Consider the following 27120-nt stretch of genomic DNA (forward strand, 5'->3'; position numbering starts at 1 on the left):
ACTTTGCTGGCACAGACAGAAGAGGGAGGGAGGGAGGAGGGGGACTCCTCCTTCCGCCAGCTGCAGCCAAGTTGCTTTTTGGCGGGGCAGGGGCTGGCTGCCCCACCAGAGTGCATCCTCTTTGGCTGCTACCGTGGCCAGCCAGCCACCATCTGGTCCCTGAGCATTTTGCTCTATGACCTAGTCTGCAAGCACCTTCCTTTCCACACCAAGGAGGACATCATCCGGGGCCAGCTCTTCTTCCCACCCCTGGGAAGGGGTGTCTCAAGGTGAGGATGCACCTTCTCACCAATGATGGCCCTTTTCTACAGGAAACCAAATTCAGCCCGCCAGTGTTTTGAGGTCAGGTCAAAGGTGGTGTCTGGAGCTCCAAGAGCACCTAGAGTCCTCATTATTGGACTGTGATGTTGATGTTGGCAATATTTGGAGGCTGCCTGTAGGCAAGTGCTCACAAAAGCATTGCTTCCCATCTGGGGGAGCTCTCCTTCCTGTGAGCCCCACGTGCAACAGAGAGCAGGTGAATGGGAAAAATGGCACTGGCTATGATGATGACATAAGGAAAAAACACAGGAGATGAGTTCAGAGGGAAAAGGACGTAGGGTAAGGAGACCAAGTTATGTCCTGTGTGGTAGATTTTCAGTTTATGTGCTATAGGCAGAGCTCTGAGAACTTTTCCTGTGGTGTGGGCCGAGGGAAGGAGCTGAGCTAAGGAAGAGCTCAGCTGCTCTTCAGGCTGTGCCCAGAGGGACTGGGGGGAGGTGGCCATGGGGAGAGCAGCCCAGAGCCCAGACCCACAATTGCCTTTGCAGCAGGGCCAGGACCTGCACTAGTTCTGGGTTTGTGGTGAGGTGCAGGAGGAGGAAGATGAAGAACCTCTTTGGAAAAAAAAGTCCAGTCAAAAGCTTGGGTACTTGATTTCAGCCTTGCTGAGATAGGGCCCAGTATATGTCTGACACGAACGAACTGACCCTTTCAATGAAGCTTGAACAAGTCCAGATTGAGCTCCTTAGCTCTGCCAGAAATGATAGGATATGAAAGAAGGGTGTGCATCTGCCCTCGCTGCCTCCACCCCCCTTGCTGGCCATGGCATGGGGCCCTGGAGGAACTTGGGCAGGCAAAGATCTTCCAAAGAGCAGCAGGGCAGGGAGCTCTGTTGAACTTCCTAAATGCCAGTGAGCCTGAGATGATGGATGTGTGGGAGCTGGAGAGCAGTGAGCATCCCGAGAGCTCAGCAGCATCTGGGCTCAAAGGATGCTGGGGAACTGTAGGTGGGAAGGGCAGCAGCAGAAGAAAGGAGGGGCTTGAAAAAAGCAGGTTTTGACATCCTGCAGAATGGCTTTGTAAGGACTTGACTGGAGATCAGCACTGGCTGTTAGGTAGCTTTAGGGGAGGAGAGAATAGTGATCTCTCACTCCCATGGCATCCAAAAGGCCAGTGGAGGCAGTGGCACCCCAGATCTTGATGTCAAACATGTGGATGCTAACTAGGAACATAGCCACACTCGCAGAGGAGTGAGCGGGAGGTGAGCACAGAATGCATCTTGGTAGAAAACTTTTGACTGTACAGGATCTTTTGGGTCCATTGTCCCCCAAACATGTCACTGGTGGCCCCATTGTAATACCAAGTAGCAAAGAGCAAATGACACAAAGAAAACATGGCAAAAGAATAAGAGGAGATGCCCAGCGAGGAAAGGATGTGGTGAGACACTGGCACATCGAGTGAGCTGCACTCCCATAACCTCTAGGCTAGCAGGTCCTGGTCTCACATTCTCCTTTTGGTTTATTTTAATTGATTTCATTTTTCTAAAAATCATCAAAACGAAAATATATCCAATTAAAAAGATGTCATCAAAATTTAAAGATACAATCAAAGCACATTTATTCAAAACTATGAGAACGTATGTACATCTGTAACTATTCTAAAAATATTCTATAAAACTCTTTAGAATTCTAAAAATTCTATAAATCCTATTCTTGAAACATTCTTCAGAGGGTCGGTAGCTTCTTCCTGAGCTTGGAGGCAAGAGAGCTCTTCTGGACTGGAGGCAAGGACTTCATGGGTAAAGGAACATCAGAAGTGTCCAGAGAAATCTTCTTGGTAAGACTGTAGCCAGCCCTATCTGCAAAGTGGAAAGACCAAGTGTAACTAAGGCTGCAATGCAAACCTAAAGCATCTGAAGCTCCATATTTCATGGGACACATTTCCTGCCAACTTCTAAACAGCTGCACAGGGCAACATGCTCCTGCTGGCAGCCCCTTGAGGCAGCCCACGGGGAAAACCCTGACTCACTTCCACAGAGCTACCACAGGAACAGCCTGGCCCTCTGGGCTGTCCTGGGACAGCAGGGAGCCCAGAGCCCTGTGCCTTCCAGGAATGGCTCAGCTGCACTTGGACCCTCCTGCTCCTCTCCCTGCCCCACAGCTGAGCATCCCTACAGCTCCACAGGGGAACTGGGAGCAGAACAACTCATTGCAGGGGGCACAAGCAGGGCACAACTGTTCCCTGGCAATGTGCACAGGCTCTCCAGGCTGGCACCAGACCCCTCCTCCCACCAGAGATTGGCCCAGCTCCCCCCTCACCTCAGTGTGAGGCTGAGCCATGCTTGGCCTTCACCTTGTCCTCAGTCTGGAGTTGCTTCAGGCCCTCCATGCCATGACTAGGAAGGGCGATGGAAAGAGCGGGGGCAGATGCACACCCTTGCCTAGTGTTTCGTCATCTTTGGCACAGCTAAGTCAAATCCGGAGGTGTCCAACTCAGCACTTGGTCAGCTTTCTGGAGAACATCAAATCTTCACCATCCCAAAAGGTTTGAGAGGTTCTCCTGCACGTGTGGAGGCTTGCTGGCTGCACACTTCTTCAGCTTGGTGCCCATCACCTCACAGAGGGCATAGGCAAGCCTGGTGACCACCGTGCGGACGTTGGCGCTTCGGACAGGCAGCGCCTTGTTCTCCAGGAAGGACCAGAGCACGGGCAGGGCGTAGCGCTGGACGACTTCAGGGCTCCTGGCATAAACCCATTCCACAAGCTCTGCCGGGAGAGAGACACAGCTTCTTACTCACCAACCTCAATGCAAACAAGGACCCACCTCTAGTTTTGCTTCTTGGAAGTTGTTGCATCCCGAGTTGGTACAGTTAGGGAATTTAATAAATGTTAGTTAGACCGGTTCTATGTACCCCTATTTCCCCCTCATAATGGTTTGCTCCAAGCTGTATCACAGGAGCTCGGTCATGTCAATCTTGTAACCACTCCCCTTGCCCTCAGAAAGCTCTGTAGCAATCACGCCACCTCTGCAATCCCATTTGTCCCAGAACCCTGTACACACCCCTGTTATGTTCCCATAGGTTGTCGTGTTCCACGTCACTCCCGTGCTGTCTGTCCCCATTAGGCGAGGGGGGCTTCCGCCCCTGTCGGCCCGCCCCCTATTTAACCCCCTGCTCCCGGTGCCCCGACGCCATTTCTTCCCATGCTGGCTTGGGAACAGCTGCGTAATCCACCACTGCAGCCATGCAGGAATAGAGAGTTCTCCACCACGTGAGCAGGGTGTGCCATCTTCCCTCACCCTTTGTCTCGTCTCAGCGTCTGGCTACGGCGTGGCAGACCCACGCGGAGGCACAACCCTAGAGCTCCGCACACACGCGGCGGCCCCGGTCCAGCCCAGAAGCAGCGCACTAGCCGGACAACCCTGCTGCCCGGGACCGGGGGATAAGAACGCACCGTCGCAGGAAGCCTCTCTGGCTAAGATCAGTGAAATAGCACACACAGCCCCATGATCCAGAAAGAGACAAAGCAGCTGATCATCCTTGAAACAGAACCAGCAACCCCTCAGGACTAATTTCTCCAACCAGAGCCTTGTACCTGTGGCAGACTTCATACCTTTACTAAATTATTTCACAATCTGTTTCTGCATGAACAATGATTGAAATGTCAAATTGCCTTTTATTTCCATGAAGAAGTTGCCTAAACCCACACTGAAGATCTGGAAATGCACCCTAGAGAGGCAATGTATTATGGAGTAGCTACTTATTATTCTCTGGTGGAAGAGACTTCATTTTCTCTATACTGTTAATTCACCAGCACCTTAATGCAACGATTCAGAATCGAAACAGCTCCTGAAAGTACCCAAAACCAATTCTGCTAAGCAGGAAAGGGTTTACGGTACTCATTTTAAAATGGGAGCTCATTTGAGTTTAAATGCAGTTAAAGACATTGGTCACTGTGGAACTTGAGAAGAGAAAGAGCTGTCTGTTCCCACTAAATCTCAGAGAGGACATTTGCACTTTCTAAAGCAGTCTTCATTTATGTTGATTCCTTTCTTTGAAAAAGAGATCAAAATAACTGCAAAACTAAATTCCCTATTCCTAGAGATCTACTTTATTCAAATGCTCCTTTGTGGTGGTTTTAAAGAGCCTCTGACATTCCCAATGGCTGAACATGCCCTTTTCAGATTCATAAGGAAGACACAAAGTGTATTACACCCTGCATTTCAAGATGATGACATAATTAGCAATGGGTTTAGCCTCAGTTAAAGCAAGGCTATCAATCGTCTTCTCTCCTATATGTTGAGATTGTCATTTTTCTCTTCCTTGACTACAGCTGACATTGCAAGCTCCTCTAAGGAATCAATTATCAGCTGCATTTGTGGCATTTTGGACAGTGCTGACACAGGAAGACACTGTTTGCACACCCTGAAATGCTCAGTCCAATGCCACTTGGACAGCACAGGCAGGCAGCCTCAGCATTCTGCTTCTGCCCCTCTGCTCCCAAAGGCTCCCTAGCATTAAATCCGTGCCTCTAGGACGTGTGTTGAGTTTTTGACCTAAGCGGTGACCCCCAGGCTCTGCATGGTTCAGCCTCAAAACTTTCCAAGGGAAAAGCAAGAGTCTGTGGGGACAAAACAAACTGATTCCTTGAAACAGCATCTGCCACCGTTTTCCTTAAGAATCACAGATGTGCCTGAGCCTCCAAGAGCGGAGCCAGCTGGGGTATTTTTAGCCCTCCCGTTCCTGGAGGTGGGTTCTGAGATGCCCCTGTGAGAGCTCAGCCCCGAGTCCGAGCGCTGCCCCCATCTCAGATGCTGCACAGCTCTGCAGCAGCCTGGGAAAACCTGCCAAATACACCTGCCCTGGCTATTGGGCAGGAGAGACAAGCTCAGCACCTCCTGATTTGGAGGAGCTACTCTACTGCCTATTCCCAGGCATTCCCTGTAAATATTCCCTGGTAAAGACCTCTTGGCTTAGAAGGGGAGGCCATACCTGTGATACTCTCTGCGACATCCAGCAGAGCTTGGCCGCTCAGTTGACTCCATTGGTGGCTGAACTCTTTCATCAGTGATACTTTATCTACAAGTGAAACACATGTTTCTGCTCACTTGTCTGAGGTCATAGGAGAAAGGACAGTGAGGAGGCAAAGGGCAGGGGCAACCCCATTTTAGAACAGAAAGTGAATTTCTGCTGATTTTTGAATCCTATTCATCTTTCCTTCCAGCCTACTTGGCAGGGGTTTTAAATTCCAAAAGAAACCCTCTCCTTTCACATTTGTAAATCTTAACTTGTCTGCTGTACCAGGAGCTTTGTTGAAACAATTCACATCAGGGATCTCAAGAGTTCAGTCACATGTAAGCAGTGAAAAGGTTTTGCATCCCAGAGCAAAAAGGAAGAAGCCCATACTTGGGACACAGAAAGGCACTGAGTCAGGCAGTTCATCAGTTCACAGAGCAGCTGAGGAGGAGAAATTGGGAACTCCCCTTGGAGACCTGTCTCTTCAACACTCCATTTTTCAGGCATTTTCAGAGCTGACATAAATCTGTGTGGCAAAGGAATTTAGAGCAGCCCCTGCCCACGTAGTTATTTGCTAGAGCAATCTTGCCCCAGGCAAAACAACATGTGGAACAAGGCATCATTGACAGCTGGATCTAGACCTGCTTGTCATAAAGAAATGAACTTGGTGAATGATAAGTTCCCCTTTGAAAAAAGAAGACAAAGAAGAAAGATGGAAAATAGGCAGCTAATGACTATAATGTAGAGCTTTCCAGGTGGCTGCTCTGCAGAAGCTCTGATGGGCCAGTGCCCCCTTCATGCCAACAGCAAAGCTGTTCTTTTGGGAAGTCAAACGGGGCCCAAGCAAACTCCCAAACCCAGGTGCCTCTGAATTCTAGCAAAGCTGTAGTCCGGGACTTGCTCTTCACACAAGTAGCACAGAGCCCATGGCTCCTGGGAATTTTGGGAATTGCTGATCACATTCAAGCCTTTTGGGAGACTGGTGCATAAGGACTGCACCTCCACAGCTTCTGGTGGGTGTCGGCTGGAGCCTTCCACAGGTAACAGCAGCTATCAAGGCTCTCAGCGTTCTCTTGTGTCGCAGAGACAGAGACACACTTGAGGAGAGATCATGCCAGGGATCAGCCTCACCTAAATGAGCGATGGATCCTTCCAGTGCTTTCACAGCTGCAGCATGAACCCCAGGATCCTTTGAGTTCAGGTTCTTTGTTATTCCTTCCACCAAACGGATGATCACCGGGTTCAGGGACTCTTCCAGGAGGCCTATGATTTCTGCCAGCACGTCCAGCGCCTTCTGCTTGACTTTCTTGTGGCTGTCAGATATTCTCAGGACAAAATAATCAAAAATCTGTGAAGAGAACAAGCAACATGAAAGCTGGAATAAAATGTCCTTGTTTGAAGAGTGGATGTAGCACTCAGTAGTGTAAGAGATGAAAGGGATCCTGTCTCTCAGGTCAGCACTTGGGTGCACAATTTCACTGTTTTCCTGTGGACCTCTCATTGGAATGGTTGTGCAACCTCATGCTGCTTGAAAGATTTTCTTCTGTTTTTAGGAGGTTTGGATGGGGACAGAATAGTTCCTATGGTATTTCTCTCCATCTATAAATCATTAAATCAATTCCATTTATTAATGCAAAAGGCTACCTATGCTTAACAAGTATGGAAGCAGATATTTACAATGCCCATTTTTCTATACAGTTGCCTCAAGTACTGAGGGCAATGATGCTTTTGCCAAAACTATGGCTGGAGGAGATCTAAGTTTTATTTTTTTTGGTCTCAGAGCCTGTGTCTGCAGAAGTGCAGGACTCTGATCAACTCTTCCAGGATCCAGACCATTTCTCTGACTAACAGGTGCACTTCTGAAATGTAATGTGCTCTACAGCTCTCATTAGAGCAAGTTGCGTCCCTCGTCAGCCACATCATCAGACAGCTTTTTCTGGAAAAAGCAGCTACTGGGAGGAGAAGGCAGAGATGCGTCCTTAGCTGTTTTCTTCCTTTTCCAAAGAGGAAAAAAGGCTCCCCAAGAAGGGGGAGCACTGTCTTTACATAGAGGAATAGGGACGAGGATGGAAATCAGTAGCCAGAGTTGTGCCTGTGCAAGATGAGATGTAGTTTACAGAAGTATTCTTTAAAAACCCCTGGGTTTAAACCAACCCAACCCAATTCTTTCAGTTCCTGGATTCTCTTCAGTTAACCCAACTAGGAGTAGGAGACAGCAGCAGTTACAACAGCAGAAAATTCTGTCATCCTCTGATGGACAGCATCAATAGGCACGTGCCAGGCAAATACAAGTTGACTGAAACAACTTGTCCTGAAGCCTGGAACTGAATTAAATTTGTCTGGGTAAGAGAGACCAGCCTGTCCCAAACAGCCAGGATGTTGTACCTAGCCACACTGAATTACCTTTACTTCTACAGGCTTAGGAAAGGAGCTAAAGGAAAGGAACAATGAAGATAGCCTACATACTTCGACAATGTTAGTGGAGATGAGCTGGGGGCTGTTTTTACACAGGTCTAGGAGGAGTGCCACTCCTTCCATCCGTGTCTGAAACCCCTTGGCTTGCAGGAGATTGTAAAGCTTCTGGAGCGGCTCCATTTCTTCCACAGCTGGAGGTAACGTGACCTGGGCTTTTGCACGGTGTAGGAGGCATCCATCAGAGGTAGACTTCACTCTGGAAAACAAAACCAAATTAGGACCTGTTGGTGATAATACCTTCAGTTAATTGTGAGCAAAATATCTGGAGGAGCTATCCTAATGATGTGATTTCAAGCTAGAAAATCATGAGGATCTGAAGAACAACGTCAACCTTGTGACGATCATTATGGGAGGCAACCTGCAAGTAACATTCTCCCAGTGCTCACTCAGGGAAACCAAGGATGAGATGCATCTGATCTATCTTCAGGTGGCTTCCAAGGCACACTGGTCACAGTGCTTTGTGGGGAAAGAGAGACACTACTTCCAGGTTTAAATGCCTCCTCATATGGGACGTTTCTGTCTTCTAATAAGGAGACTGGTCACTCTGGAGAAGTGTCTCTATGACCAGGCATGACAATCTGGAAAAGCAGCTCAGATGCATCTGAACGGGGACATATCTGAAGGGTCCAGAAAATCAGTAACAGAGATAAAAACAGAAGCCAGACATCCCAGAACAATGCTCACATTTCATTTGCTTCCCTAGAGACTTGATCCACAGCTTAACAAACCCACTGGGAACAATTCTCCTAGATCAACCTGTCTCTTCCATGAGCATGGGAAGATGCTAGCCATGCTACTGGGGCACGCGGTCACTTTCCTGACACCACTGAGCATGACAGAGCTAAAAAAACCCTCTCTGTTATAAGAGGAGCAAGTAGCTCTGCCATGGGCATGAAGAGACAGCAAGGACCAAATTCCTGTCTTAAATGCTGATTGCAGTACAGGAGGAAATCAACCAAACGTGCTGTCCATCAAGCAACGTATATAAAGAACAGGAATATCAAGACAAAAAGTCCATCTTGAGACACCTGTTGACCACAGTTGCTCAGGAACTGCCTTGCTACTTACTACTCAAACTTGGTACTGTTTGAGGGTAAGAAAACCATGATTCTGCCAGGCCAAACCACATGGATGAGAACTGCATCTTTGTGGAATGGCATCTTGCTTCTAGACTGGGACTTCTCATCAAAACACCCATCTGAAAAAGACTCCACTCAGATGGAAAAAAAACCCTGGTTGAATTTACTTGTCCCAAGTCAGGCGGCAGATACTGGGCCCTCTCCTAGCCTCCACAACGCTGCCCTTGCCACTGCACTGGATCACCTAAGCGGCAACTAATGGGTGTCCTTTTGTCTCTCCATTTATATGGAAAGCCCTCCAGGGAAGTTGTGTTCAGTGTAATGCAGAAGTGGACATTTTCTATTCTAGAGCATTTGTAGGGAAAGAAAACAATCTGTGGGCCTGGGCATCTCTGCCAGAAAGATTTTCCTGAGGAAGAGGCATGTAAAGCTTGTCATGTGCTTGGTCACATCTCACAAAAGTGCTCCGTACCGTTTGCTAGAAGGCAGTGTGGCCTGGGGCTTCTTCGAGCCATCGTTGCTCTTCTCCACCGGCTCCTTGACAGCTGGGCATTCGCCCTTCTGGTTTTCCATCCCCTACAAAGACATGGAGAAACCCCATCAATCTTTAGAATATAAAATAGGAAATTCCCATTTTCAAGCAGCAGTTGGAACCAGGATCACTGCTATCAAGGCTTAGGGAAACATTTCCTAACTTACAGAAGGAAACAGACCAGAGATTCAGTGATGCCAACTCTTTGTTTTCAATAGCCCAAGGCAGGTTATGGGTGCTACCACACTGAGCAGCAGTCTAAAATCCCAAATTCTTTAATCTTGAGCATAAATGGGAATAATGCAAACTGGTAGGCAGTGAGTGTTCTTAAAGGAAGCAGCAGAAAAAATTGGTCTCTTTGGGGGTCGGCCCATCGTGCTGGAAGTTGATTTGGTTCTACACTCACTCTCCTTGTGCCTGCACAAAGGCACACTCCCTTCTATATTTTCAATAAAAAAGTAAAATGCCCCTCCAAACAAACAAAGGATTTTTTGCTGGATGCTGTTGGATTCGCCAAGCTTCTTCCAGCTGCACAGGGCTTGAGTGCAGGGCAGTATTCCCAAAAGACAGACAGTAATTGTAGCAACTAGGCTTGACTTGGACATCTTTTGTGTATTTGGAAATTTTCTTGGTACTACTATTTCCGGTGCCTTTTGCAAAGACGCCGTTATCTTCAGACTCTGTTACTTCTATTCTCACTTAATTGCTTGACTGGGGGCAGAGCAGGGAGAGCATGGTGGAGGCCTTACTCTTAAATGTAAACCCATGTTCTCCTTTTTCCCTTTCCTCTTTGTGACCGATATTCAAAATCTTCAAAGCCCCACTTTTTCCTGAATAATATCAGTTCCTTTGTGGCCTGCAGATGAACAGGCTGGGGATTTACAGCTCATTCCCAGGTGCAAAATGATTCAGCCGAAGAGGAATGAGATAAAGACAGATTGGGTATGTTGGATCTCATATTAGCAGTGGCAATACTTGCACAAAGAAGACATTTCTCCTGCCAAGCACTTACTTTCACCTTAAGTCTTCTCAGGATATCTTCCAGGTCACGCATGGAAAGAGAGCGTTCCAAAAGCATTTCAAATTTTTGGTGACTCAGCAACATCTTCACCATCTCCTGTCCATAATGCCTAAGGAAGGATGGAAGGAAGGATGGGAGAAAGGAAGGGAGGAAGGGAGGGAGGGAGGCAGGAAGGAGGGCAGGAAGGAAGGGAATGAAAAAGTGAACAAAGGAAGAGTGTTAACAGAAGAGGCTGATACCTTAAAATCAATCAGGTGCAATCCTTGCATGAGAAGGCATTACCTATTCAGCAAAGAGGGAGATTTCCCTCCACTTGTCACTGCCGAGTGTTGTCAGGTGAACACAAGAGAGAAGAGAAGAATGTGGGGCCACAGAAAAATACCATCTCACTCTGAAACTGCGGGTGTTCCCAGGGAACAAGCAAAACACATCTGCTTTGCTGTCAGAGCCTATTAGCAGTGTCTTGCTGCCATTGCACAATAATTTGCCTTTCTTTAACTGGCAGGGAAGCCAGGACAAAACTCCTCATGCATCCTGTTGATTCTTCTATTCTATAGGTATGCACAGGGGCAGCTAGTTGCTCTGGCGTTCGTGGCAGCTATTAATGGGAATTTCATCATCAAAGTAAGGGGATTTTGGTGGTTTGGGTTGATTTGGCCACTAGCAAACCACAGTTTTCTTCAAGAAGAAATTTGGAGGCCACTGAGCCACAGATGACAGCATTGCAGAAATCTGCAGAAGGGGTTTAGAAAGACTGAATACATTGGCTAACAACCCCTGAAATATTTCTAGTAAAGTCTTCATGAGAAAGAGATGTTTGGGATCCTTCAGTGATGAACATTAGCCAACACTTTGGCTTTGGGTTGTGCACCTAAGGCCAAAGAAAACTGTTTGACTGGCTCATCGGAGCTCTTTTGGTCTCAGTAAAGGATCCTTCAAGTCACAGGAAGTTGGCAATGCACCTTTTTGCTGGCCAACCTCAGGTTATCCACTCCAGTCATTTCCCCAGGCCACCCAAAGCAGTGGTCACAGCACCAAGGCTGACTGAGCTCAAGAAGCGTTTGGACAATGCTCCCAGGCACGTGGAGTGACTCTTGGGGTGCCCTGCATACGGCCAGGAGCTGGACTGGATGACCCTGACAGGTCCAATCCAACTCAGCATATTCTCCGAGTCTATGCCCCTTAGCCACACAGTGAGGTCACTTATTACTTCCTTTAGTTCCACTCATTTGTGGTTTTACCTTTCTAGCCAGACAGGAAAGGGTTTTCCTGTTTTAGGAGGCGAAATGAAGATCATTACCTTGTGTCCTGGTGACAGTCCTGAGCAAGCATCCCTGCCACGTGTGCCAGCCTCTCAGCCCTGGGTGTGTCTGCGAGCTTTGTGACTCCAATTCTCTCCATCAAGGACAGGAGGAGTTTGGCCGCACACTTCCGCACCTGGGCGTGGCAGCTCCTGGGAAGAAGAGAGCAAACCCTGGGGCACAGGCAGAAGGAGCAACAGCAGCACGGGCCATGGCCAGAGCCTGCTCCCTGTCTTCACTGGGGGAAGGAGGCCTGGGTTCTCCCTGCAACTTCAGAAAACCTGTAGAAGCTTCTGTCCTCAGATAAACACAAAGCTAGCATTGTACAGCAGGGCTGCCTGCAAGGAAGAGGGAGGAATTCAGTCTCCCTGCACTATCTGATGCTCAATTTTGTGCATAGTATGTTCTCTGAGAAAGATTAAAGAAATAGATCCCATATGAATTTTTTACACATTAAAAACCATTCATGCTGACCCATCAGAGGGCACCCACTACACAGAGCTGCAGCAGGATTGAGGCTCTTTCCACCCATTTCCCCCCAAATCTGCAGACCTCTGGAAAAAAACAAATGCAGGGAAAACACGCTGTGGGCTGTGAAGGTGCAGAACATCCAGCAATGCAGCTGGTTTCTTCTGTCAGACTTGGCAACAGAAACATCCGAGTGTTTTTCCCTATTGCAAAGCTGAGGAAAGGGTGGCAGGCATTTTAGCCAGGTTGTCCTGTTCTAGAGAGTGCCTCTTGGGAACTATCAGGCCCAGCACCACCCTTTAAGGCAGGATTTCCTTCAGCTGTCCCATGGCAGCCGGCCTGTGAAGGTGCCTGTAAAGTGATTCATCATCTCCAGGCTAACATGAAACATCAGTTGGAATAGAAAGTAGAGCTCTAAGGCCAGGACAGTGGTACAAGACTCCTTTTGGCAAGAGCTGCACCTGCTGTGCAGGCTGTGCCACACCCAGCACATTCTCCCCCATGTGCTCCATGCGCCAGCAAGCACCCTCCGCCTTTCTCAGGTTAATGGCATCAGGAGGAGACATGGTTTTTCCCAGGGCCTCTGTGGTTAGCGCTGTGAAATATCCAACAGCGCTCACAGCTGCAATTGCACTTGTCCCTCTTCCCACAAAAGCTCAAGGATCTATCCTTGGCCCTTGCAGGCACTTTCACTTCCCCACTGTTCACCATGTCTAGGAAAATCTGACAGACTGAGAGAAGTCCGGGAAGCAGCAGGAAGCTGAGTCAGAGGAGCTTCAGTCTGGATATCAGGAAAAGGCTTTTCACCCAGAGGGTGCTTGGGCACTGGAACAGGCTCCCCAGGGCAGTGGTCACAGCACCAAGCCTGGCAGAGCTGAATGACCATTTGGACAGCCATCTCAGGCACTTGGTGTGACCCTTGGGCTGTTCTGTGCAAAGCCGAGAGCTGGACTTGGCGATCCTGAAGGGCCCCTTCCAACTCCCCATATTCTACAGTTCTGTGATTCTGAGAACTAATAGGCTGCAGGAGGGCAGAAATAGGTGACAAGAGGAAAGAAATGAGGTTGGTCAGAGAATCAAGTCCCTGAGTTCACAGAAGATGCAGGATACAGGAGCCTTCCCATTCTCTCTCTCATGCCTTCCCCCTCCCACACGCTAGAAGGTGAGGAATATCACTGAAAGAGGAAGAACCTACTTGACTCCCCTGTCCATGAGAGCAGTCATTGCTCGTGCAGGAGTCACATTCTCCACCATGATCCCCAGGGTCTGACTGGCTGCTTTCTGAACAAACTCTGGGGAGTTCCACACCATCTGGAGAAGGACTGGAGCAACCTCATCCACCTCAGAGTCCATGTCCTTCTTGAAGGTCGCAAAGAACTCTCCCAGAGTGACAATTGCCGAGTAGGACACCTTGGAACGCGGGTTGGTCACCTGGGGAAGTCATGAGGGGAAACATAAGAATCACCTTGAAAAGAAATCAGCTGCCTTCAACAGAAGTCCCAGCAAATGACAACACATCCCGCTGCGTCCAGAGGAACATAAAAGCACAATAAGAGCACAAGAACACAATCAGAGAAAGCGCTTACTCTGGCACCAATTTCTGGCCTTAGACCTGCTTATTGCAGGCCTAAAAAAAAAAAAAATTCACTAAAGTGTTCTACTTAACACTCCTAAAATGTCCGCTGCTTTGATTTTAGGCCCTTTTACTAGAAAATTAAAACAAGGGCCGCTTTCAAATCATAAAGGCACAAGTCAAAAAGATAAAAGAGTCAGGTGCTTCTGTTCCAGAAAGCAACACCAGCAGTTGAAGCACTCAGCCAGGAAACAGAAAACACAGCCTCAGGTCTGCAGGCTAATTTGCAGAGCTCAATTACAGCTTGGGCAGAGATTGGGATTGTGCTAAATAATGTCATTAGCATCTCAGCATATGCACATTGCAATATAAAGGCACCTCACTTAAAGACAAGTGTCAGATATAGAGCTACATGTACACACAGATCCTACAGATAGCTGACAGACGTTAGAAATAGAAGGTCTAAAACCAGAACTGAAGACGCACCCTGAGCACACATGGGGATGAAGAAGCACATACCTACTCCACACCCCATGTATGAAGTAAGGGGAACAATTCAGAGCAATGTTCTCACCTCGCTGGTAACTGCCATGCAAATTTCCCGAAGTCTAGAAAGCAGGACGGCTGAATGGGACTCGGCCAGCTGTTTGATGTTGAAGAGTCCCTTCTCCTTCAGCTCCCTGCAAGGCAAATAACAGAAAGCTTGCTATTTCTCTCCATCCAAGAACTAGGCAGCACCCTCTGAAATGACAGGCTGGCAGCTCATCCAAACCACGGGAGGTGCTTTTCAAGGAGCACTTAGTGAAATCGTGGAATGCGTTGCCACAGGATGCTGTGGCTGTCAATCGCATACACAAATCCAAGAGGCAAAGAGAGGGGTTTCAGAGACTTCAGAAGACAGGCTTTCTGAAATCTCTGGCACATGGAGTCCCTCTGCCACTGCTTCCTAGAAGCTGTGAGAGCGGGCCATGCTGCTGTTTCTTGTCACCTGCCTGTCCCTGAGACACACTCCCATTGGGCTGTTACTGAGGCATTTTCCTTCTTTGTCAGCCCCAGCAGGCAGTTCAGCAGTGAGAGTCTGCACTGGCCCTCTGGAGCTGAGTTTGCACTCTTCAATCTAGGCCTGTGTGTCACCCACTCCACTGCACCTCACACATTCCCCAAAAAAGCAGCAGGATGTCCCAGAAGATTCCCCCCCTGGGCAAGAACTGTCGAAACTCTGGCTTTTCCCAAAAGCCCCTACCTAAAACAACCCCCACTACAGCAACATGTTATTTAAAAGTTGCAAACAACTCCATCCCCCAGCAGGGGCGTTGTGCAGGCCCTCAGGTAGAGGAAGGTCTGTGAGGCATCAGGGCTGCAGCACAGGGCTGGTGACCGATCCCACAGGCACCCCTGGGTGTCATCCTGACCCCCCACACCTGCAGAAGCTCTCTGCACCTCACAGGACACCAAAGAGAAATGGGGAAGAGAAAGCAGAAGAGAAAGGGCAGAGCAAAGGCGACTGCACAAGGACATGCATGGTGGCAGATTTTTCATGCTTATCCCTGTGTGAATGGAGGCCTTACCCCTGTGTGAATGAAGCATCCACCAGGGAGTGATCAAAAAGACACCAAAAAGAAAACCCATATCACCTAACATTTGTAGTGTTATCACCTCTGGGCCTCCTTCTGCTTGTGTATAATTTTGGGACACATTGTGAGCATTGGCCAAACATCTCAAGCCCATATGAAGCAGTGAGAAGGAAAAAGTTGAAATCCAAAAGTGCCAGATTCCTAGAGGATTTCCTTTCTTTTCCCTTCTCTTCTGCCATGAGCCCTTCAGGAGTAAGGACAGGCTGAGGGACTTGAAAGCACAACTCAGTCCATTTCTCAGAAAGAGGAACTCCCTGGAGCTGCTGCTGGGTCTCCCGTGCAGGAGGTCCCAGGGAGACCCTGTCACCTGCCACTGCTGTCAGACCAAGGCTCCCAAATCTCTGCACTCAAAACTGCTGCCATCCTGCTTCTGCCTTCAGCCAGCAAATCATCTCATTCCAGAGCTTTCTCTCTTCCCTCAAGATTTCCTTTGCAGCTCCATGGAGCAGCAGGCAAAGCGAGGAAACAGCACGGACCTGCTGCAGCTGGAGTACTGCTGCAGAGCAAGGCCAAGAAAAGGCTGCTCTCCAACCTTTATCCTCTCACTGCTCTGCAGTGCTTTCACCAGTGCCCTTTGGCCCTCTGGGCTCTCGGGGCTCAGAGGCACTAGCAAGACACGCTTCTAACCTGCCTTAACGCTAAGAGGGACACAGAGTGAACGGGGCCTTTCTTACCAGGCATCGCTGCCGAGCAAGGAGAGTGCCTCCAGCAGGGACTGCTGTGGGTCTGAAGAGGCTGTGTCCTTCTGCCCCTTCCCACGGAGCGGCTCCTCTCGGCGCTCGGCACCAGTGGCCGTCTGCGAGGTCACTGTGAGGAGAGGGTCGGCCATGGGCGCTGCAGCCCCGGGCAAGGCACGCCGCCATGGAGCGGCCTGCAGCCCCATCTCCCAGCCAGGGTTCCGTGTGGCACACACTGGCACTGGGTCAGACAATTCCCTGCTGTCTGGCTCCTGGGGCTCCTTGCTTTCTCCCAGCCTCCCCCAGCTGGGCACAGCTCCAGGTTAAACCTGACAACTGCCCCCACGGCGCCAGCTCCCAAGTGCCACAGGTGCCGCAGCCAGCGGCAGGTTCCTGCAGCCGCAGAGCTCCCGCTCCCTGCCAGACAGTGCCAACAGCAGGACTGGCTACCCCAGGAGGGAACCCCTCAGGTGCCTCTCTTGTCTCAGCGCCCTGATTTCCCCCAGCCCTGAGCACAGGGGCACTCTGCAACTCCCTGAGGAAAGATCTGCAGCTGCCTCATGATGGCACCGAGCCAAGCCGCAACAACCCAGCCCTGCTGGGCCCGGCTCAATCCCCATGGAACAGCTACCAGGGAAAAAGCCATACCTGACCCTTCACACCTGACAGCGCCTCTGTTTCCACTGACTTCAAAGGTTCTAGACAGCAGGCACTGAGTGCACATACATTTTAGCCTACTGTTGGGAAGGGAGTCGTTTATGGATTCTTTCCAAGCATCAGGAACCTTTACTCTGTCAGAGGTACACACTGGCAGTATTTCAAAGTTGCTGAGGGGAATTCTATGTGTCATCTAATGGATGTGTTTGCCAACTCAGCAGTTTCTAAGCTTTCTCTTGTGGAAAAATGCAATTTCCAGACTAGATAGTTGATAAAAAGGCCTTGCAAATGCACTCTGAGGATAAAAATATGCAAAGACAGATGCATGTTGTTGGCAGATGCACTGTCTTGTTAATCAATTGACCTGGGTTTGCCTTAATTGAATTTTTTGGTAAGGAAAAACTTTACAAGGTATGAGAAAATGAGATGATAGATGCATTTCTTATGAAACCCCTTTGTCATCAGAAGAACTGTCAATCAAACATTTCATGTCGTGCACTCAAAAGCTCATTTTCTAATGTGTAAATGAATCCATTTGAGCTGTCTAACATGATGGAGTAACTCAAAAGTAGATTTGCTGTTCATTCTCAGGACAGGCTCTGGACCCAAGATGCCAGCTGTGCTGGCTCAGGCAGGAGGCAGTTTGTGCTCCTTGTGCAAGGACAAACCCCTGCAGGAAAAAGCTGCCAGGGAGCAGGCTTACCTGAGGAGTTGCGTGGGAAGCTGCCATCCCCATGGATGAGAGGCTTATTGGGCAGTAAGGGCACATTGTCCTGCTTCCTCAAGACCTTCTTCCTCAAGGCACTACCAGGGTGTTTTGTCTGCACTCTAGAAGCTGTGCCATTGACAGGCGGTCGGCTAAAGGCTGCAGGCACCAAAGAGGAGCTTATAAGTGGAGGGTGCTGGACAGGTTGGCAATGGTGAAGGTGGGAAGCTGATATTCTGCTACTGACTGAGTGAGGCCATGGGCAAGACACTTCATGCCTCCGTATTTTTCTTTGGGAAACAGAAATAAATCCTATGCAAGCTTCCACTCAGATGCAAGCCAAACAGCCCCGCAGTCCGATTGCAGCGATGTGTAAAGGGCAAGCAAGTGGTCAAAAAGGACGACCACAAGTGTAGCCACCACTTACTTGCTTCAGCTGCATCCCCGGCCTCAGGTGTCTCAGGAAGAAGCTGCAAGAAGCTTTCCTTTTGTCTATTTTTCTTCATCTGTTCCACCAAATACTCTATGTCCTCCGGCTCTAAGTTCTCATCAGCCAACTTCCACAACGCAGCACGGATCTAGTTGCAATGGAAATACATCACAGACTGTAAGCAGAGACACACAAACCAGCCACAACATCTCAGCACGGGCACAGAGTCCATAGAGTGCCATAGGCTTTGATGTAGCTCCATATACATTCCACTAGTTTCAGAGCAATGTCTCCTGTCCTCAGCTTGGCAATTACACACAGTGAGGTGGAACACTTCAGTACCATAACCTTCTACTGCTGCAACTGGAGCCTATGTCAGGAAGCCCTGCTTGAAGCATGAAAAGTCATAGGAGTGCCCCAAGACAGATGAAGGGCTCACATGACCGTGAGCAGGCAGTTCAGTTCCTACAGGCCATGGCAGGAGAATAAAAACCATGTGCAATACCCAGCAAGGAGGAGTAATTAGCTGCTGCTTTACACTCATGGCCGGGAATTGCAGCTGTTTCTCACTTCCTGCCTTCTGAAGGACTCAGCTCTGAAGGACTCTGAAGGACTTGGTCTCTGAGACCACGAGACCAAAAGGAGGAGTCACGTGAAAACAAGTTGCAGAAACACTGATGTTAATGAGCAGAAAACTGGAGAATGAGAGGGCTGAGAGGTACAGCCACAAAGGTAAGCAGGAAAAATCAAACTCTCCCATTTTATTTGGCAGCCTTGCTTACCCTCAACGTTAGCATCATTTCTTCTCTGCTTTTGCGGGTGCACTTTGCCTACATTCACTGATGTGTGGCTTGCTTTGCCATTTAGAACTTCTCTAAAACAGCCTTTGCACAAAAAGAATGCTTCTGGCATGACCTTAGCACCATCTCCAAACCAGGGACATTTGCACCACTGGAAATAGCCAAGCGATTGCTCTGTCGCTGTCAAATACATTCCCAAGTGAATCCCTATCCCCATCCCCCAGGAGGGGAAGATTATGATTTTCAGTGACATTTTGGGCCAAGTACTAAGTAGCCACTGGAAAGGAAGTCTGCTCATCCCTGTTCTTATTCCTTACCTTTCCAAAGACGTCCCTCAGCTCTTTGTCACTGGTAAGAGCAGGACAGGTGGGATGATCCATCTCCTTGGCCCGGCTCAGTGGGAGGCCTGGTAATGGAAGCAAAGGTTCTTGTACATCTCTGGCAGACTTCAAGCCCCCCAAAAATGCCATGCTGGGCAACAGGCCAGATAGGTTCCAGATTGCAGAGCTCCCATAGGACACTGAGATTGGGATTGAGAGCAGCAAGGGACATATGCCTAGACCCTCTCCCAAGGGATGGGCTACTGGCAGCAGCCATGACATTACTCTGTTGGCCAGCAGACTGAAACCTGCTGCATGATGAAGGCCAGAGCCCCTGGATGCTGGAGAGCCTCTCTGTTTGATGAGCCTCCTTTACAAGTGTTGCTTGTCAAGGATCAGGCACGGCAGGGAGGGAGGACAAGGCAGAAGGCATCTCCTCCCCCAGCCTCAGCCTGCAACACTGACACAGGCAGAGAGATCGGGAAGAGATTTGTCATCGTGAACCTGCCACAGGTGGCTTTGGGCTTGTGCTGTCAGAGGGTGACAAACTCAGACCCTGCATAGGCTGCATCCATTTGGCAGTCCATCCTGCATCCATTGGAAAGTTCCAAAGGACTTTCTGTCATAGGAGGATTCCCTATTTCTGCCAGGGCAAAACCAGGCAATGTCCATGAATCTCCTTCAGACCTCAAAGGGTTCAGCTCAGAAACTGCCCCAAGGAAAGGTTTTCTCCTCCAAGGGCAGGAGGAAGGAGTTGGAAGGTTTCTCATTTCTTGCTAAATGCCTTCTTTTTCCCTACTGATGGTGACACTAGAAAGGCTGCAGGGACATAAAAGCCACGATCAGGATGGAGAGGAATGTATCCTTTTCCTGCACTGCATTTCTAGGGCCCCAAGGTACCACCCAACACTTCACATGGAAGGAATTTTCACTGCACCACCAGAGCCCACTCCCAAGTGACTGGGGGACTGGGCTCTGGGAGGGTCCACTGAGCCCATCAAGGAATTGAAATTAATTTTAAAAACTTTTGAAAAGAATAGGTTTTAACCAAGTTTTCCAAATGTCATTTCTGAGTCAAGACAAGAATGGTCATTCTAGGACAGACATCTCCTGTACCTACCTGCATCTTCAGAGTTCTTGTCTTTGCTTCTGCTGCTGGATCTTGGCCTTGAGAAAATGGAGCACAAAAGAACACATGAGGAGGTAGAAAGAGGAGGGAGGGAATGGGTGTTGCATGAAAGAAGGCAAATCTGCCTAGCATGGTCACTCTGAAGAAGGAGGAAATGCAACACATAAACCCAACAAAAGGCAAAGCTGATTAACTGTCCTTAGGCTTTCTGTTGCTGGAGTCACACAGAGCTGGCCAACTCTGGCTGAAACACAGCAGTCATTCTTCAACTTGCATCTCAACTCCCCAACTCTGCTGCCTCTCCTTTTGGAGCCAAGTGGCTCCTCCAGCCTCTCTGAAGCAACAAGAGCTGCTGAGCTGAGACACGAGTCTGTATGCAGGGCAGCTACTTTTGTACTGCTGTCGGAGCTTGACTTTGCCTTCTCGTGCCTTACCCTGGTGACAGCTTTGTGCTACATGTGTTCAGAGCACTGCTGTCTCCTGAGAATAATATTACACCTCCTGGCTCTTTCCGGAATCAAAAGGGTTTTTCCAACTCAGCTGCTAGGGAAGGATATTCAGATTGCACTTTAAAAGCTCTACTGAAGAGTTTCAATTGGAATGATACTGCTGTGACTCCGTCTTTATTGTTGCCATTGGCTTAAGATTGACAGCTACACTTTCTCACACATATACAAGCCAAGAACGTTCCATTGGGTACAGTCCTCTGCCTCTTCTCTTGCACCTTGCCCTATTTGATTTTAAGCCCAGAACTAAATCATAAATATCAATCACATTAGACATCTATACCCCAAAATTTATAGGGGATCTCATTTCACAGTGGAGGCCCAGGCACAGTGATGGGATGTACGCCTGATGATTACAGAAGCAGCACCTGAATTTGCAGACACCTCTCCAGTAGCCAGTATTTGCCCAAGCATATTCTCCTGGTTGCAGAAGTTGACAGTCAAGGATCACAGGATTCCAAGATCTGCATGATCCACACCCATGCAATACAGTTGCCAAACGACACCACAACCAACAGAGAGGGAATCAATAGCCAAGTGCAGCAGAGGACCCATCTTGAGGTGCTTTTAAACCCTGTCTCCTCTTCCCCACCACCACCTCTGCTCTTGGGGCGTTGGTGCTGGGTTTGACATCATGCTGGATCATCGTGGATGGGCAAAATGGTGAATACACAGAGGTTTGCCTACATACATCGGACAGCTGACAGTGCGAAAAACCTCATGAGCTGGGAAGAGTGAGGTGAACAGCACACTGGAGCAGCAGACACCTTGGCTTACCTCATCTCCCGGGCCTCCTTGAAATCCAGCTGCAGAGAGCTTGGCAGGGACCCTGCAGCACTGCCCACAGGGGGACTTCCTGCCCTGCGTATAGGGGGGATCAAAGGCAGTCCCAATGACCCCTTCTTCATATCCCCTCCGATGGAATACAGCATACTCTGGAAAGAGCAGAACACAGTGCTCGGATCAAGCATCCAGACTGGCCCCCATTCCGGCCTCAAGACACTTAGCTATGCACTTGATTGGGACTTGGAAGGAAAGGTCAGACTTATGGAGCATCATGGACTAGGGCAGGGAAAGGTGACCTAGGAAAAGGAAGTGGGTGAGGAAGAGACCATGTCCCAGATTTGCCACATCTACCCTTCTGCTCAGTTCTCTGCAAGTGTGGCTGCATTCCTTCATACTTCCTATCAGGATGTTTTGGGTTGCCACTGCCTCCACTGGCCTTTTGGATGGCAGAGGAGTGGGTTCAGAATACAATTCTCTCCCTGCCCCTAAATGCCTAACCACCAGGGCGGATCTCCAGCCAATTCCCACAAAGCCATTCTGCAGCATGATGAAACCTGCTTTTCTCAAGCCCCTCCTTTCTTCTGCTGCTGCCCTTCCCTCCTACAGTTCCCCAGCAGCTTTAGAACTCCGATGCTGCTGAGCTCTCGGGATGCTCGCTGCTCTCCAGCTCCCACACATCCATCATCTCAGGCTCACTGGCATTTAGGAAGTTCAGCAGAGCTCCCTGCCCTGCTGCTCTTTGGAAGAGCTCTGCCTGCTTAAGTTCCTCCAGAGCCCCCATGCCATGGCCAGCAAGGGGGGTGGAGGCAGCGAGGGCAGATGCACACCCTTCCTTCATATACCATCATTTCTGGCAGAGCTAAAGAGCCAAATCTGAATCTGTTCAAACTTCATTGAAAGGGTCAGTTCGTGTCAGAGATACACTGGGCCCTATCTCAGCAAGGCTGAAATCAAGTACTCAAGCTTTTGACTGGACTTTTTTTTCCAAAGCGGTTCTTCATCAGCCTCCTCCTGCGCCTCACCGCAAACCCAGAACTAGTGCAGGTCCTGGCCCTGCTGCAAAGGCAGTTGTGGGTCTGGGCTCTGGGCTGCTCTCCCCATGGCCACCTCCCACCACTTCCCTCTGGACAAAGCCATGCCAGAGCTCACAGCTGCCCAGAAGCTGATGAAGTCTAGAAATAGCAGCAGCGACAACTGTGCAGAGGGTGTGCTTCTCACAACTCAGAAGCTGCGACAACCTGGAAGTGACTTTGCTGGACTGCCTGTTCCAGCAAACACCTTTTTCCTTCCAAATCAGACACAGCTGACAGAAAACGCCACCAAGACATAGAGATGGTTCACAGATACCCATAGTTTACTAAATCAAGAAGGATAGCTTCTCCTGATTGGACAAATGTAGCAGCCGTGACTGCATGTTGGTGTTTTCTCAGCCATAAGACAGAAGAGGAACCATGACAGGGCCCAGAAACCATTCAAGGACCTCTCCTGCTATTGATCTACGCTGAGGATGTGAAGTCTGCACTACACATCCATTGCAAAGACAGTGTGAAGGGCAGTGTCCAGCTGAGCTTTTCCTCAACTCAGCTGCTTCCCTAGGATCACACCACAGGAAAAGGTCTCCAAGCTCAGCCTACAGCAAATAAACTGAAAATCTACTACACAGGTCTTAGCTTGGCCTTCTTACCTCATAACTTTTTCCTTCTGATCTCTGCTCTTGGTGTTTTCTACTCTCATCATCATAGCCAGTGACATTTTTCTTGTTCTCTTTCTCCACGCTGTACATTTCATTTGTGTTAGAAGCAGTAGAGCTCTTCCGGATGGGAGGCAACGGCTTGGTGGGAAGCAGCGAAGAGGGACATGGCCGGAAAGACTTGGAAAAAATGAACCTGTTCTCGCCTGCAAAATGGAAGAATTTTCACTGCACCACCAGAGCACACTCCCAGTGAGTGGGCTGCGGGAGAGTCCGCTGAGCCCATCAAGGAATTGAAATTAATTTAAAGAAATTTTGAAAAGCGTGGGCTTTAACCAAGCTTTCCAAATGTCACCTCTGAGTCCAGATTACAATAGTCATTTTAGGACAGACATCTCCTGTACCTACCTGCATCTTCAGAGTTCTTGTCTTTGCTTCTGCTGCTGGATCTTGGCCTTGAGAAAATGGAGCACAAAAGAACACATGAGGAGGTAGAAAGAGGAGGGAGGGAATGGGTGTTGCATGAAAGAAGGCAAATCTGCCTAGCATGGTCACTCTGAAGAAGGAGGAAATGCAACACATAAACCCAACAAAATGCAAAGCTGATTAACTGTCCTTAGGCTTTCTGTTGCTGCTGTCACACAGAGTTGGCCAACTCTGGCTGAAACACAGCAGTCATTCTTCAACTTGCATCACAACTCCCCAACTCTGCTGCCTCTCCTTTTGGAGCCAAGTGGCTCCTCCAGCCTCTCTGAAGCAGCAAGAGCTGCTGAGCTGAGACACGAGTCTGTATGCAGGGCAGCTACTTTTGTACTGCTGTCGGAGCTTGACTTTGCCTTCTCGTGCCTTACCCTGGTGACAGCTTTGTGCTACATGTGTTCAGAGCACTGCGGTCTCCTTAGACTATTACACCTCCTTGTTTTCTCAAGAATAAGGATCAGATCAAAAGCCCTCGGGTATTGACATTACGCTACATCATTAGAGGTGGGCAAAATTTTGAATACACAGGGGTCCGCCTAAATACATGAGAGAGCTGACTGCAAAATAACACACGAGATGGGAAGAGTGAGGTGAATAGCACACTGGAGCAGCAGACACCTTGGCTTACCTCATTTGCTGGGACTCCTGGAAATCCAGCTGCAGAGAGCTTGGCAGGGTCCCCGCAGCACTGCCAACAGGAGGACTTCCTGCCTTGAGTATAGGGGGGATCAAAGGCAGTCCCAATGACCCCTTCTTCATATCCCCACCGATGGAATACAGCAAGGAAGCCTGGAAAGAGCAGAACAAAGTGCTTGGATCAAGCATCCAGCCTTGTCCCCATTCTTGCCTCAAGACATTTAGATATGCCCTCAACTGGGACCTGGCAGGGAAAGTCAAACTGATGGTGGAGCTTGGACCAGGATGGGGAATGGAAAGGGAGGTGATGAGGGATAGACCACATCCCAGATTTGCCCCATCTCCCCTCATGCTCAGTTTTCTGTAAGTGTGGCTGTATTCCCTGCAGGCATCCACATGTTGGGCATCAAAATGTTCTGGGTTGCCACTGCCTCCACTGGCCTTTTGGATGGCAGAGGAGTGCGTTCAGAATACAATTCTCTCCCTGCCCCTAAATGCCTAACCACCAGGGCGGATCTCCAGCCAATTCCCACAAAGCCATTCTGCAGGATATCAAAACCTGCTTTTCTCAAGCCCCTCCTTTCTTCTGCTGCTGCCCTTCCCACCTACAGTTCCCCAGCAGCCTTTGAGCCTAAATGCTGCTGAGCTCTCGGGATGCTCGCTGCTCTCCAGCTCCCACACATCCATCATCTCAGGCTCACTGGCATTTAGGAAGTTCAGCAGAGCTCCCTGCCCTGCTGCTCTTTGGAAGAGCTCTGCCTGCTTAAGTTCCTCCAGGGCCCCCATGCCATGGCCAGCAAGGGGGGTGGAGGCAGCGTGGGCAGATGCACGCCCTTCCCTCATATCCCATCATTTCTGGCAAAGCAAAAGAGCCAAATCTGGACCTGTTTGAATTTCAGTGAACTTCAATTTCCTGGCATGGAAAAGGTCTCAGAGCTCTGTCTACAGCACATAATGTGAAAGTTTACCGCAAAGGATTTTTCTTGGTCTCCTTACCTTATGTCCTTTTCCCTCTGTTCTCAGCTCCTGTATTTTCACCCTGTACTCATCACAGCTGCTGCCATTTTTCCCATTCTCCTGCTCTCTGCTGCATGTTCGGTTTGGCATGGTGGAAGGAGAGCCCTTCTGGATGGGAGGCAACGGCTTGGAGGGAAGGAGCATAGAGGGATTTGCATGGGAAAACCTCTTGGCAAGAGGATAGCCAGTCAGGCCTGCAAAGCGGAGACACAAAACGTTACAGAGGCCGCAATGGAACCCTAAAGCAGCTTAAGCTACATGTTTCGTGGGACACATTTCCTGGAAAGTTCTAAACAGTTGCACAGGGAAACATGCTCCTGCTGGCAGACACTTGGGGCAGGCCACGGGGAAAACCCTGACTCACTTCCACAGAGCTACCACAGGAACAGCCTGGCCTCTGGCTGTCCTGGGACAGCAGGGAGCCCAGAGCCCTGTGCCTTCCAGCAACGGCTCAGCTGCACATGCACCCTCCTGCTCCTCTCCCTGCCCCACAGCTGAGCAGCCCTACAGCTCCATAGGGGAACTGGGAGCAGCAGAGCTCCTTGCAGGGGGCACATGCTGGGCACAACCTCTCCCTGGGAATGTGCACAGGTTCGCCAGCCTGGCACCAGACCCCTCCTCCCACCAGAGATTGGCCTGGGCCCAGCTCCCCCCTCACCTCTGTGTGAGGCTGATCCATGCCTAGAAGGGAAGAAGTGAGTTAGGTGAACTCCCACCTTTATCATCAACACATCTAATGGGTGTGCCACTCGAGGGGAATAATTTTTAATTACAGAGGAAATTTCTTTGGTTTTCCTTTTCATGGAACTAGCCTGGGTTTAATTCCTCTCAACACTATTGAGTTAGCAAGTCTGAAGGGAATGGTGGAAGGCTCCAATGATAAGAGGGTTAAAAAGATTCCTTCTTAATGCTGGCCTTCTGGGAATCCCCAGGAAAGACCCACACAGCTGTGACTTCTAGTTCTGCCAACCACAAAGACCGCTCAGCAAGCAGGCTGTGGCCACAGTCCCTGTCCTGGCTGACAGTATGAGTGATTTGGCTACTGTCAAAAAGGAGAAAGCAAAGTAAACTAATAGTAGAATTCTGTGATGCCGTGGGCATCCTTGCAGGATCATCTGTCCTGCCACCTACTTTGACACAGAGACAGCACTGGCCACCATGGACCAGTTTTCCCCAAAATCTTGTGGGATTTTTTTCCATTTGGCTTCAGCCTTTCAGCTCCTTTCTCTCCTCACCTTTTCCTTCAGAGGTCTTTCCTTTTCTGGCAAAATCCATCTTCGAACCCGTGCTTCTGCCTCGCAGAAGTATCTGGGTTTGAATTTGGGATCACTCTCAGCGTAGACAGCGACAGGAGCTTGGTACCCAGCCTTAGAGCAAGGTTGGGGACTCCAATCGCCAGCACTCGGCACAGAGAGGCAGAGCCAGACGCGTCTCCTGCCACTCTGGCCGTGTCAACCACAACCGTCACAACCCCAGCGTTAGCTGCCCCTTTGTGATGCAATAACCTGTGGTTCTCTCGTTTCCATGGCTGCAAAACCCCACCCCAACTCCATCCCTTTCACTTCCCAAAGGCAGCCAGCCTTAAGCCCAGCCAGCCCAGGCCTGAGGGTTTCACACTGTCTAGGAAGTAGACCCTTTCCTAAGCTACTCTTCAATGGCCTTTTTTTCTGTAATTCCCACTCGGTTCTGGGTTGCAGCTTGTTGCTGAGGGATTTTGTTTATTTCTCTTCACATCAAACTAAGTGGTGGGACACAAACCATGGCACCAGGCAGTTTAAATAACAGAAGCTTTGCACTATCCCCAAAGAAGACCCCCGAATTCAGCTGGCCGAGAGCTGTAGGGAGCAAATTGACCATCCAAACATTCCACTTTTGCTCTGCTTCATTGTTCCAGTGGTTCATTCCCTGCTTGCTTTATTGCAGATACA

At 49.4% G+C, this 27120-nt stretch overlaps 1 protein-coding gene and 2 long non-coding RNA genes across 3 annotated transcripts; all 3 read right to left on the reverse strand.

The window, feature by feature from the left end:
- Positions 1 to 2540: 2540 nt before the first annotated feature.
- On the reverse strand, positions 2541 to 18372 carry LOC137470037 (TOG array regulator of axonemal microtubules protein 2-like). The gene is made up of 13 exons (XM_068183021.1): positions 18334 to 18372; positions 17826 to 17976; positions 17396 to 17557; positions 16033 to 16165; positions 14299 to 14404; positions 13347 to 13582; positions 11683 to 11835; positions 10374 to 10491; positions 9302 to 9405; positions 7742 to 7946; positions 6407 to 6623; positions 5252 to 5338; positions 2541 to 3026 (listed from the first exon to the last, which is right to left on the reverse strand). Exons 1-13 carry the CDS (start codon positions 18370 to 18372, stop codon positions 2791 to 2793), a joined length of 1947 nt encoding a protein of 648 aa, XP_068039122.1. The 3' UTR covers positions 2541 to 2790.
- Positions 18373 to 18802: 430 nt separating this feature from the next.
- On the reverse strand, positions 18803 to 21508 carry LOC137471769 (uncharacterized). The gene is made up of 3 exons (XR_010997834.1): positions 21361 to 21508; positions 20069 to 20115; positions 18803 to 19034 (listed from the first exon to the last, which is right to left on the reverse strand). It is a non-coding gene; the product is annotated as an uncharacterized lncRNA (long non-coding RNA).
- A 3705-nt stretch (positions 21509 to 25213) lies between these two features.
- Positions 25214 to 26625, reverse strand: LOC137471770 (uncharacterized). The gene is made up of 2 exons (XR_010997835.1): positions 26428 to 26625; positions 25214 to 25386 (listed from the first exon to the last, which is right to left on the reverse strand). It is a non-coding gene; the product is annotated as an uncharacterized lncRNA (long non-coding RNA).
- Between the last annotated feature and the right edge of the window lie 495 nt (positions 26626 to 27120).

This window comes from Anomalospiza imberbis, chromosome 3 (genome assembly GCF_031753505.1).
Source record: "Anomalospiza imberbis isolate Cuckoo-Finch-1a 21T00152 chromosome 3, ASM3175350v1, whole genome shotgun sequence".
Classification (NCBI taxonomy): domain Eukaryota; kingdom Metazoa; phylum Chordata; class Aves; order Passeriformes; family Viduidae; genus Anomalospiza; species Anomalospiza imberbis.

Bases quoted from the DNA above. Each gene is read 5' to 3' on its own strand.
- LOC137470037 (XM_068183021.1), bottom strand. From the start codon at position 18,372: ATGAGTGTAAAGCAGCAGCTAATTACTCCTCCTTGCTGG. The intron at 17,558-17,825 runs GTAAGTGGTGGC...TGGTGCCTGCAG, and splicing joins CGGGGATGCAGCTGAAGCAA to CCTTTAGCCGACCGCCTGTC. The intron at 6,624-7,741 runs GTATGTAGGCTA...TTCTCTTCACAG, and splicing joins TCTCCACTAACATTGTCGAA to ATTTTTGATTATTTTGTCCT.